Source organism: Alexandromys fortis, unplaced genomic scaffold (assembly GCF_014885135.2).
Source record: "Alexandromys fortis isolate MF-2015 unplaced genomic scaffold, M_Fortis_MF-2015_v1.1 scaffold_370, whole genome shotgun sequence".
NCBI classification, from domain to species: Eukaryota; Metazoa; Chordata; class Mammalia; order Rodentia; family Cricetidae; genus Alexandromys; species Alexandromys fortis.
The window spans coordinates 6,199-17,639 of NW_026068242.1; the positions used below are offsets into that span (position 1 = coordinate 6,199).

The 11,441-nt window shown below is 47.5% G+C and overlaps 2 protein-coding genes across 7 annotated transcripts in view; one reads left to right on the forward strand and one right to left on the reverse strand.

The window, feature by feature from the left end:
* The first annotated feature begins 1,029 nt into the window (after positions 1-1,029).
* LOC126494006 (paired immunoglobulin-like type 2 receptor alpha) lies at positions 1,030-9,369 on the forward strand. The gene is made up of 5 exons (XM_050131167.1): positions 1,030-1,827; positions 5,803-5,833; positions 8,349-8,395; positions 8,647-8,678; positions 8,837-9,369. The coding sequence occupies exons 1-5, from the start codon at positions 1,638-1,640 to the stop codon at positions 8,960-8,962; spliced, it is 426 nt and encodes a 141-aa protein (XP_049987124.1). The 5' UTR covers positions 1,030-1,637; the 3' UTR covers positions 8,963-9,369.
* Positions 9,370-9,505: 136 nt separating this feature from the next.
* Zcwpw1 (zinc finger CW-type and PWWP domain containing 1) overlaps positions 9,506-11,441 on the reverse strand; it is a 32,204-nt gene continuing 30,268 nt past the window's right edge. For 5 of the 6 annotated variants that reach the window (XM_050131166.1, XM_050131165.1, XM_050131163.1 and 2 more), the window contains one exon: positions 9,506-10,031. In XM_050131166.1, the coding sequence (XP_049987123.1) occupies positions 9,718-10,031 (314 nt within the window). In that variant the 3' untranslated portion in view covers positions 9,506-9,717. Of the gene's footprint in view, positions 10,032-10,588; positions 11,010-11,441 lie in introns of those variants that run through there. The other variant, XM_050131164.1, reaches the window with a different exon arrangement.

Consider the following 11,441-nt stretch of genomic DNA (forward strand, 5'->3'; position numbering starts at 1 on the left):
TGAGGATTGTATTGAATCTATAGATTGCTTTTGGTAGAATTGCCATTTTTACTATGTTGATCCTCCCAATCCAAGAGCAAGGGAGATCCTTCCATTTTCTGGTANACTATGTTGATCCTCCCAATCCAAGAGCAAGGGAGATCCTTCCATTTTCTGGTATCCTCTTCAATTTCTTTCTTCAAAGACTTAAAGTTCTTGTCAAATACATCTTTCACTTCCTTGGTTATTTTATGCCAAGGTATTTTATGCTATTTATGGCTATCTTGAAAGGTGATGCTTCTCTGATTTCCATCTCTGCTTCTTTGTTCTTTATGTATAGGAGGGCTACTGATTTTTTGGGGTTGATCTTGTATCCTACCACTTCACTGAAGGTATTTATCAGCTGTAGGACTTCTTTGGTAGAGTTTTTGGGGTCACTTATGTACACTATCATATCATCTGCAAATAACAAAAGTTTGACTTCTTCCTTTCCAATTCGAATCCCCATAATCTCATTATGTTGTCTTATTGCTATTGTGAGAACTTCAAGCACTATATTGAAGAGGTATGGCGAGCGTGGGCAGCCTTGTCGTGTTCCTGAGTTTAGTGGGATGGCTTTGAGGTTCTTTCCATTGAATTTGGTGTTAGTTGGCAGCTTGCTGTAAATAGCTTGTATTATATTTAGGTATGACCCTTGTATCCCTAATCTCTTCAAGACCTTTATCATAAAGGGGTGTTGAATTTTGTCAAATGCTTTTTCAGCATCTAATGAAATGATCGTATAGTTTTTTCCTTTCAGTTTATTTATATGGTGGATTACATTGACCGATTTCTGTGTGTTGAACCAGCCCTGCATCTCTGGGATGAAGCCTACTTGATCATAATGGATAATTTTTTGATGTGTTCTTGGACTTGGTTTGCCAGTATTTTATTAAGAATTTTTGTGTCAATGTTCATGAGTGAGATTGGTCTGTAATTCTCTTTCTTGGTTGAGTCTTTATGTGGTTTATTATCAGAGGATTCTAGAGGGGAAGGTTAGTGCCCTACACTACATTTCAGAGCTAAAAGGTTTATTTCAGTAAAATTATGAACAGGGCAGGGATTGTTTAAATCAGCACGCCACTTCTTTTCGCCCAGCAGGCATAGAGGCTTCCAAAGAACCTAAGTAGACAGTCAGGGAGAAGCTGATGGCTCTTGATTAGGTAGCACACACACCAGAGGCTGCAGTTTCTATGGTCTAGGTCTGGAGTTAGACTCACTGCTCTAAACCCAGAAGACAACCAGGCCTCTAAATCAGCACTCCTGGGCTATGCTGTTGTCAGTCATTGTGATCCTGGTGTTGTGGGTCTTTCTCTGGGTTGCAGTTAATTATTTCTCCTGCTGACCTTGAGAGTCCTGAACTAAAGTCATCAGTGAACCCAGGTGAAGGTGAGCATAGGAGGTAAGAATCTTTTATGTGGGGTAAAACCAGAGCAGCTGGCTCCACACTTTGCCTTTTCCTTCTCCCAGCTTGAGACTCCTTGGGTGTCTCCAGTTCCTTGGAGTCCATTGCTTCAGTATCTAACGGCAAAGAGTGCTGCAGAGGCATCTCTAGAATCTTCACTCCTACTGGGGAAGTTCATGCTGACTTCCTTCATCTCTTCCCAGCCCCCAGGACCATGGCTCCAAGTCCCACCACTGCCACTTCTGCACGTACCAAAAACACCCTCATGTCCACAGAAGGTCAGATGAGCATAGAAAATAAGACCCTGCATCTGGGACCCACAGTTGGGGTGGCCGTGGCTGCTGCTGTGCTCCTGGCTGGGGTTTTGGGATTGATGGTGTTCCTCAGGTGGAAGAGGAGGAAAGGTAAGTGGTCCAGACTGCATCCCCATCACACTTCCCGAGTGTTTCCACAGGACAATCTGCACCAGAGTCATCGAAGGGGACTGTTGACAGCTCAGATCCTAGGGCTCAGGTGATGGCTCAGTCAGTAAAGTGCTTGCCGCGCAAGTTTGAGGATCCGTCACCACAATCCTTGTAGTCCCAGTGCTGAGCAGGAGGACAAGATCATCCCCGAGGCTGATGACTAGTCACACTAGCCTAATTGCTGAGCCTCGTGTCACAGTGAGAGGCCCTGTCTTTAAAAACAGCAAGGTGGATAGCTTTTGAGGAGCTAAGGATGGCTTCCGGCCTCCCCAGGGCAGATCCTTGATGGCTTCCTCTTGAGTCCAGAGTCAGGCTCTGAGGCTTCTGCTTAGAGTACCTGGGGTCTTTTTGTTGCTGTTGTTTCAGTTTGGTTGACTGCAGGCCTGCACTGCTAACCCCACTGAGAATCTGCTTTAAGCCGGTTCTCCAAGTGAGGCCTCTGAGGGTTCAGTTTGTGAACCTCACAGTCCAGTCACATCTCAGTTCTTCTCTGTTGACACAGCCATTTCGTCATCAGAGGAGAAAGGGCCTGCCCAGGAGGAAGCCAGGGGAGGGGAAAGCAGAAGGGACTAGAAGTCGCCTCAGCTCAGCTGTATTGATTGCTCCACTTCCCAAAGTCTGGCTAGAAACTGGAGGATCCTAAGTAGATGAACATCCAGTTTCCCAGTAACTGTGGGTGATGGGGGAGGCTTCCCAAGGGCTGAATATTCATTTTAGAAGGAGCTGTGGTGTTGACAGACATGGTCAGAGGAGAGACAGGAGGGTAGAAGAGCTCCCAGAGGAAGAGAAATTACAAAGAATGTCAAAATAAATAATGACAGCCGGAGGCAGTGAAATGGTTCAGGAGGTCAAGACACTGGAAATACTCAGAGCCCACACAATCAAAGGAAAGAACTGACTTCTGCATGTTGTTCTCAGACACACGCACACCATGGCCTGTGCACACTCACACACATGGGGAATAAATAAATATAAAACAATTAAAAATAAATACAATGGCCGGGCAGTGGTGGTGCACGCCTTTAATCCCAGCACTCAGGAGGCAGAGGCAGGTGGATCTCTGTGAGTTCGAGGCCAGCCTGGTCTACAAGAGCTAGTTCCAGGACAGGAACCAAAAAGCTATGGAGAAACCCTGTCTCGAAAAATCAAAAAAATAATAAAAAAATAAAAACAACGACGGGCACTGTGGTCCACACCTCAGTCTGTGCACCGGGGTTGGGGCAGGAGGATCTTGACTCCATGAGAAATCATCTCACCCCTCTCCCTTCCACAAAATAGCCAGGAAAGTGCTGGGAGTCATGTAGGACACTCTCTGACCTTCCAGGAAAGAGAACCCATGTCAGGAAATTTTGTGTAGTGTGGTGCTGACTGAGGAGGCAGGAGATGACGGGGGAACCTTGTAAGTCAGGTCCCCAAGCCTCTGATGCCAGAGGCAAAACCAAGAGGCCACCTCAGCACCCAGCTATGATGACATCAGCTTGTATGGAAGGTCTCAGATGGGGTTCAAGAGGGTCACTGAGACAGGTCACTGGGAAGGAAGGTGTTTACTAAGAGTTATCAATGCCACAGACAGTCAGAAAGGTAGACAGCAGCAAGGCAGGGGGGCTAAGGGATGTGAGGCCCCATCAGCATGGCAAGAACTCTAAATAGGAAAGGGGGCTCTTTCTTTATCCTTTGAGGATGGGGGTGGTTTCACTGAACAAGCCTGAACCAGAAAGGAGGGAGGAAAGGGACAGGATGTGTGGCCACTAATGCCCTCTGACATAAGTCACTCGCGAGGAGAGAAACTCTGGGACTGAATGGAAGTATGTCAGCTGGAGAGTCACAGTGTCTCAGGAGTGAGTCTGTGAGAAGTGAAGGGCGGTGCTGCGGCCTGAGCAGCGGCTGGACTCTGACCTTACAGTCGTAGGGTGTAGAGGACACACTGGAGGTGCCAGGCTGTGTCAGTTACCACTGTGGTTGCCCATGGAGACGAATGGCCGGGACCAGGTAAAATTCAAGGCAAAAGCTCTCAGACTGTGAGACTAGTCCGGAGCAGTAGTGCCTGTCTGTAAGTCCAGTGTGTGGAAGGTGCAGGCAGGAGGATCAGCATTCAAAGTCCTCCTTAGATGCAGAAGATGTCAAACAAACAAAAACTCAGTGCTTAGACTGACACAGGGACCAGAGAACAGGAACAAGTCTCTTTTGCTGAAAAACACTTTGATGAAACCACCACGCCGTATGGGGACTGAAGGAGGAAGCCTGTCTGAGGGGGTGCAATGGCGGTAACTTTCCTCTGCTGTGATAAACCGTCATGATCAAAAGTACCTTGTGGAAGGAAGAGGTCACTTCACTTCCGGCTTCAAAGCAAGGTTAATAATGGCGGGGCAGTGAAGCAGGACGCTGAGCGGTCACATCTCAACCACATGCAGAAAACACAGAGAGAACAGAAGTGAGGTGGAGCAATACATTCTCAAAACACACCCCTAGTGACACACACTTCTTCCAGAAGGCTGCACCTCCTAAATGTTCCATAACCTCCCCAATATGACCAAGGGTGCAAACAGATGACCCTGTGGTTCAGATTCTTCAGTCAAACCTGCACAGGGGTAGACTGAGCAGCTGAGTCTGGGATGGATTTGAAGTGCCCGTGTGGATCTGACAAAGCTCTCCTAAAATATAAATAAATACTAAAATGTCTATTTATAAGTCAAAAGAGAAGACACAGAGTGATGGTTCAGGAGTTAAGAATATGTGTTGTTCTTGCAGAGACCCAAAAGTTCAGTTCCAGCACCCATGTGGAGCAGATCATAGCCTCCTGCGCATCCAGGGCTCTCTTCTGGCTTCTCAGGCTTGGGAACATAGATGGCACACACAACCTCACACAGAAACACACACAGTCTCTCATACACACACACAGTCACACAACCTCACACAGAAACACACACAGTCACACACACACAGTCTCACACAGAAACACATACAGTCTCACAGAGAAACACACACAGTCTCACAGAGAAACACACACAAATAAAAATCTTTAGAACTATAATATAAAACACTTGGGGAAAAAGACTAAGGAGCCAAATGACTTGTTCCCTAAAACACAGTGGGTGACATTGTCAAAGGAAAGAGGATACAGGTGAACAGAGAACATCACATTTATAAAATGGAAAAAACAGTCAAGAAGTCTATATCGGGGGTGGACAGATGGCTCAGCAGTTAAGAGCACTGAATGCTCTTGCAGAGAACCTGAGTTCTGCTCCCAGCACCCACATCAGGCAGATTACAACCATCTGCACCTCCAGCTCCAGGCCTTCTGGAAGCTCTCACCTGAATCCACAGGCATCTGCTCTCATGGGCATTACCTCAAAAGAGGTGCATGTAATTTTAAAATTCAAACAAAAGAAAGCAATAATAGTTCTCAGAGGGTAAAAGGTGTCCAAGAGGGGAGCCACATGATGGAGAGAACTGATTCTCGAAAGTTGCCCTCTGACCTCCATACAAACCTGTAACTATCATATAATAATAAGTTGCAATTTTAAAAACCTATAGTAATTAAAACAGCACAGTATGCACCAAGGCAAACAGACCAGCAGAGTAAAATACAATCCAGAAGAAGGTGCTTCCTAAAGACACAAAAAGGAAGACAGACAGGGAGAACACAGAGTAGACAAACAAGTGCTGGGTCAGGGGGAACTCAAGGTTGGTGAAGGAACAAAGGAGATGGGGGTGGGGCCTGGACCTGGCAGGGATTTGCAGGAGGGGTTGCTGTGTGGGACAGCAGCCCAGCAGAGGTAGTCCAGGCTCTTCTCTGGCTGTCTGGGGCGGTCTCTTTGCTCCCCTGTCCTCTGAAGGAGCTGAACATAGAGGACAGCTGAGGGGCAGATGGACAATCAGCACGGATGTCACACTGACACTGTCTCTTCCCCACAGGCCAGAGGACTAAAGCCGAAACCCCAGCCAGGTGAGCGCCATCCTGTCCTCTGCAGGAGCAGCCAGTGCTCTTGCCCACTGAGCCATCTCTCCAGCCCCTTCAAATGGCATTAGAAGAGCAATGGAGAACCGCACACAGGGCTCTGCACCTCTCCCCTCCCCTGACTCATCCTGTCTCTTCCTCCATGTCCTCCACGACGCCATGCTCTTCAGGGCCACCAGCTTCACACACTGACAGGGGTGCAACAGAGTCTCAGGGAGTCTCCTTCCAGAACAGTCCCCACCCCAGGCCTCATGGGGTCTTTCTCCTTCTCTCCTTCCATTTCCTAGGCTTCCCTATCTGTGGCTCTGGCTCCTCTCAGCCTTGAACATCTGCCTGGATTCCACCAGCTCTCCCATCTTTCCCTTTCTTCCCTGTCTTTATGGTCAGTGAGCCCGGCTCCCCAGGAATCCTTTGTTCTAGGTATTCCACATCTTTTGTCCTTTTCTCTTCACCTCCCAACCTCTCTGCCCTTCTCTCCTGTCTTTTCTTTTCCTTACTGCACATGGCCTGCTCTGAGCCTTCTAAATTTTTTCTGAGAAAGGGTCTCATATTGGCCTGGCTGGCCTTGAACTCATTGTGTAGCCAAGGGTGACCTTGAACTTCTGACCCTTTCACCTCGACTCACCAGCTGTTGGAATGACAGGCATCACACCACACCCGGTTTATGAGGGGCTGGGGTGGAACCCAGGACCTTGTCAATTAACGCAAGCACTCTAAGAGCAGCACTGCATCCCCAGCTCCTCCCTTTTTCCTCTCCCTGTGGCTTCTTTGGCCAGATGTCCTTCCTCCAGTCTTATCTAAGGTCCCTTCTTCCATGACCTTAGCCTGAGCACCTACCCAGAAGATCTGAAATTTTTTTGCCTTCTAGTTTTAATCAAAGAAGTGAGAGAAGTTAGCATTGGTTTGTTTTTTTTTTTTTTCAGTTTTTCGAGACAGGGTTTCTCTGTGGTTTTGGAGCCTATCCTGGAACTGGTTCTTCTTATTTCTAGTCTCTGTTCCTGCCCAGTGTAAGATGGTTTCCTAGAGTGATTCACCTTCAGCTAGCGCTAAGAGACCTCAGCTAGGCCCCCTTACCAATGGCCTCTCATTCCTCTTCCAGAGAAGGCTGAACACCAACATGCCTATCATGAGTCATTGAGGATGGCAGAGACCACTCAAAGGGAACCAGCTTCTAGTGTGTGTGCATGTATGCTCGAGTGTGTGTGTGCATGCATGTGCACAGGCACTAATGCACATGCACATGTGTGTGTTCTCAGGTGTCATCCACTTTAAATAATTTTTATTGCATTTTACTTATTTGTGTGCATGTGTATATGTGTATGGGTGGGTATGAGCACACATGTGGAAAACAGAGGACAACTTCTGAGAGCTGTCTTTTTCCTTCCACCTTGTGGATCCCTGGGATTAAATCAGGTTGTCAGTCTTAATGGCATGGTCTTACCCAGTAAGTCATTTCACCTGACCCCACTTGGGTTTTTTTTTTTTTTTTTTTTTGTTTTGTTTTGTTTTTGAGAGAGGGTCTCACACTGGTCTGGAACTCAACAATTACACCTGGTTGGTTGACCAATGAACATCAGGAGTCCCCCTGTCTCCACCTCCTGAACACTGAGAATATAAGCATGCACCACATCTCCAGTCCTGTGTGTGTTATTACATGTTCTTGTTATGTGTATATATGTGCAGTGCACATGCACATGTGCCCTGTGTGTAGAAGGCAGAGATCAGTGGTGTTCTTTCTCAGTTTCTCTCCATTATATTTTGTGTTCCTGTATGTATGTTGTGTTTGTGTGCACTTGTGCATGTATGTGGAGGCCAAAGGTCTATGTTATGATTCTCCTCAGTTTTTACCATCTTTATTTAATATTTATTTTGATACCTTTATAGTAAGGTCTCTCACTAACTGAAGCTCATCAGTTTGGCTGGGCTGCCCAGACAACAGCTTCAGGGATCCACCCATCTCCACCCCCACCCTCCAGGCACATTGTACCCAGAACATTTTGTTGTTGGTTTGATTTTTTTGAGACAAGGTTTCTCTCTGTAAACATCCCTGGCTATCCTGGAACAAACTTTGTAGACTGGGTTGGCCTCAAACTCACAGAGTGCTGGGTTTAAAGGCGTGTACCACCACTGCCTGACTGACTGTGCCCAGCATTTTTTACATGGGTCCTTGGGGATCTAAATTTGGGTCTTCATGTTTGGGAAGCAGGCCCTTTGCCAACTGAACCATCTCTCCAGCCTTCTACTTCATCTTCTGAGACAGAGTCTTTCACTGAATCTAGACCTCATCTGTTAGTCCAGGATGGCCTGTGAACTCCAGGGACTTCTCTGCCTGTCTCTGCTTCTCCACCATCCAGCTTTATTTGTTTGCTGGGGTCTGAAGTCAGGACGTCATGTTTATGGGACAAGCACGTTACTAACTGGGCCATCTCTCCAGCCCAGCACCTAATGTCTTAATTCTTTCTTGTCCAGCCTCTAATCTGTTGCCCATCTTGTTCTCATGAAGGGAACTCAATGAAAACAATGAGAAATATGAGCAAGTTAAGCACAAAGGTAAATTCAACCAGATTCCTGTTCCACACTTGGCTCTGCCTTCTTCTCCCAAGACCCCACACTTACACAAGCATTCCCTCCGTGTTTTCACCTGTCCCACCCTTACCCTGTCCCTCCCTCACCCTGTCCCTCCCTCACCCTGTCCCTCCCATGTAACCAAGGTCCTCACCTCATGCTTGGAACTCCCAGCCATCTGTCTCCCTTCCTGTCACACACCTCAACTTCAGAACTCTGTGTTCCTTTTTCTCTAGGACGACATATGGACCCCAAAGAGAACCCCAAGGTAAGAGATTCTGACTCAGGTCTGAAGGAGTTAAGGGGTGTTGATGGAGGCAGGAGGTTGGAGGTCAGAAGTGTGGGAGGACACTCAGGCTGCAGCTGCTGCTTTATGGAGCCTCAGCTGCACTGCTGCTATCTAATGCCCTGTCCCCACCCCCGCAGGACAACAACATCGTGTATGCCTCCATTGCCCTCTCAAGCCCGACCTCCCCAGGAACACCAGCCTGCCTGCCTGTCCATGAGAACCCCCAGGAAGAGACTGTATACTCCACCGTAAAGACCAAATGAGCGGGTCTGGGTGACCATCTCAGAGTCACCTTTGCTTCTAGTAGGAAGACTCCCAGCTTCCACTGATACCCACAGTCAGACGCTCACAGGTCACAGATACCCATGGCCAGGACAGAAATTCACACGTCAGGAACTCAGAGAAACTGAGAAACTCCTAGTTCCCTTTTCTAACCTGTTAGGCCCTTTTCATACAAATAAAAAGATCTACAGAATTTGCCTAAATGAACCTAATTAAGGGTCACTAGTGTGACCCGTAACTTCTGGCCCTCTAAGAACCCCTCCTCTATCACTTTTTTCGAGTGGCCCAAGGCAGGGGATGCTCCAAAAGCTGGCAGCTGTCCACCCGATGTGCACGTACATCTGTGAGTGTAATAACCAGCATACACTGTGACTGGTCCCCATGCACCACTGCACAGGACATCAGCAGTATCCCTAGAGAGATGGTGTGAGACAGGGAACTGAACACCAGATGGTCACGGTGCTTTCCAAAGGTCAAGTCGCTCCCAGGAAGGAGAGCCAGGACTCACAGACACACTGTCCTGAATGTTCCCCAGATCTGGGTCTGCTGTCCCCAGCCTCCTGTCCCCTCCAGAGCAGGCAGTCTGCCATAGAGACAGGAAAGGAAGCACACCTCAGCAGTAGCCCAGAGACCTGCTTTATTGACACGGGCTGCACAGCTCTGAATAGAACCACTTGGCAGGTCAACAACTCTGGCATTTAATGTCTACTCAAGAATGTAGGAGGACCAGAGCACACTATTCCTCAAAAAGGGCCGCCAGGAACTCCTCAGAGCCATCCCTGTGCTGCGAGTCCCCCCTCTCCTCTGGCTCTCCAATGTCTTCCATGAGTTGCTCCAAGTCCAGGTCACTGGAACCATCATCTTCAGGGGGGAATCTTGCTGCCCCCTGTGTCAGGGGCTCCTGAGGTCCAGGACCTTCCTTTCCCAAAGGACAAACCCCATGCTGAGCTGGTGGGGTAGAGCACTCTGATACAATTTTAATTTCTTTCTCCTCAGGTAAGTTGATTGCTGAGGCCTTGCTTTCAGGAGTCTTAAATTTCTTTTTAGGGCCTAAAGAAAACAAAGTTGAGAGTCCCTTTATGTTAACCTATCCTGATGTCTTACAACTAGACTTCATAATTCTTATGCTTAAAGCATCTGAAAGGATAACTGCCATCAGAATGTGGAATATAGACTTTCGGGTCACACGTAGGCTCTGGCCTCGTGTCAGCTGAGTATTCAACATGGGTCCTGAACAAATCTGAATCTCTGAGTCTTAGGGCTTTGTATCTGAAATGTCAAGGGGCTGGAAAGATAGCTCAGGAGTTAAAAGAACTTGCTGCTCTTGGAGAAGACTGGGTTTCAATCCCAAGACTCACACAGTGGCTCACAACCACCTGTAACTCCAGTTCCAGATGATATGACACCCTCTTCTGGCCTCTGTGAGCACCAAGCACACATGTGGTGCACATGCAAATATGCAAGCAAAATACCCATACACATAAAATTTTAAAAAAATAAATAAATGTCAGAAATCTAAGGCCCATTCCATGAGATGGAACCCATACCTGGCACTGTTAAAGGGTCCAAGAACCTGTGTGTAGACAGATCTTAGGCCCTAAGGGAAAATCCAATACCATTATTCTGCTTAATGGACATGGAATTACCACACACCTCTACCCAAGGCTCAAGGATGTTTGAGAAAGAAGGGGAAATACAAAAGGTTATTTTTAACACAACAGGGCAGTTGCACCTATGACTCAGTGATTGCGACAGCAGGCATAAGATCTGTGCAAACTTAAGCCAGATACAAATCCAATATGGAAAGGGCCTGAACTCTCACTACTGGCTGAAAAGCTACTAGCATTTTTAAAATAAGATTTATTTTTATTTTGTGTGTATGGGTGTTTTGCCAGTGCCCGGGGGGGTCAGAAGAGGGTATGAGGTCCCCAGGAACTAGAGTCATGGATGGTTGTGAGCCATCATCGTGTTTGAGTGTCAGGAACTGGGTCCTCTGGGAGACCAGCCAGTGTTGATTGAGCTTGATATCTGATGAGAGAGGAAAGTCGGTTGTCGTTAGTGGTATGACTGACCCCTGATAAGTCAACCACACTCCAAGCCAGGCCCCACTCCCAAGACTAGCTAACTGAAACCCATGGGGTGAGGGGAGGAAGAAAACTCATGTTTGTGAGGTTAGGAAGAGGAGAAAGAGTGTAGATACAGGAGAAGTCGAAGGGCGAACATGACCAAAGTACATTGTATGAAATTCTCAAGCTGGGCAGTGCTAACACATTCCTTTCAATCCCAGCACTCAGGAGGCAAAGGCAAGGCACAGGTATCTCTGTGAGTTCAAGGTCAGCCTGGTCTACACAGTGAGTTCCTGGTCAGCTAGGGCTATATAGTGAGACCCTGTCTCAGAAAGAAAGAAAGAGAGAGAGAGAGAGAGAGAGAGAGAGAGAGAGAGAGAGAGAGAGAGAGAGA

Excerpts from the sequence above, each read along its gene's own strand:
- LOC126494006 (XM_050131167.1), top strand. The coding sequence starts at position 1,638 with ATGGCTCCAAGTCCCACCACTGCCACTTCTGCACGTACCAAAAACACC. Across the intron at positions 1,828-5,802 it reads CAGGTGGAAGAGGAGGAAAG|GCCAGAGGACTAAAGCCGAA; the intron begins GTAAGTGGTCCA and ends TCTTCCCCACAG. Across the intron at positions 5,834-8,348 it reads AAAGCCGAAACCCCAGCCAG|GGAACTCAATGAAAACAATG; the intron begins GTGAGCGCCATC and ends GTTCTCATGAAG.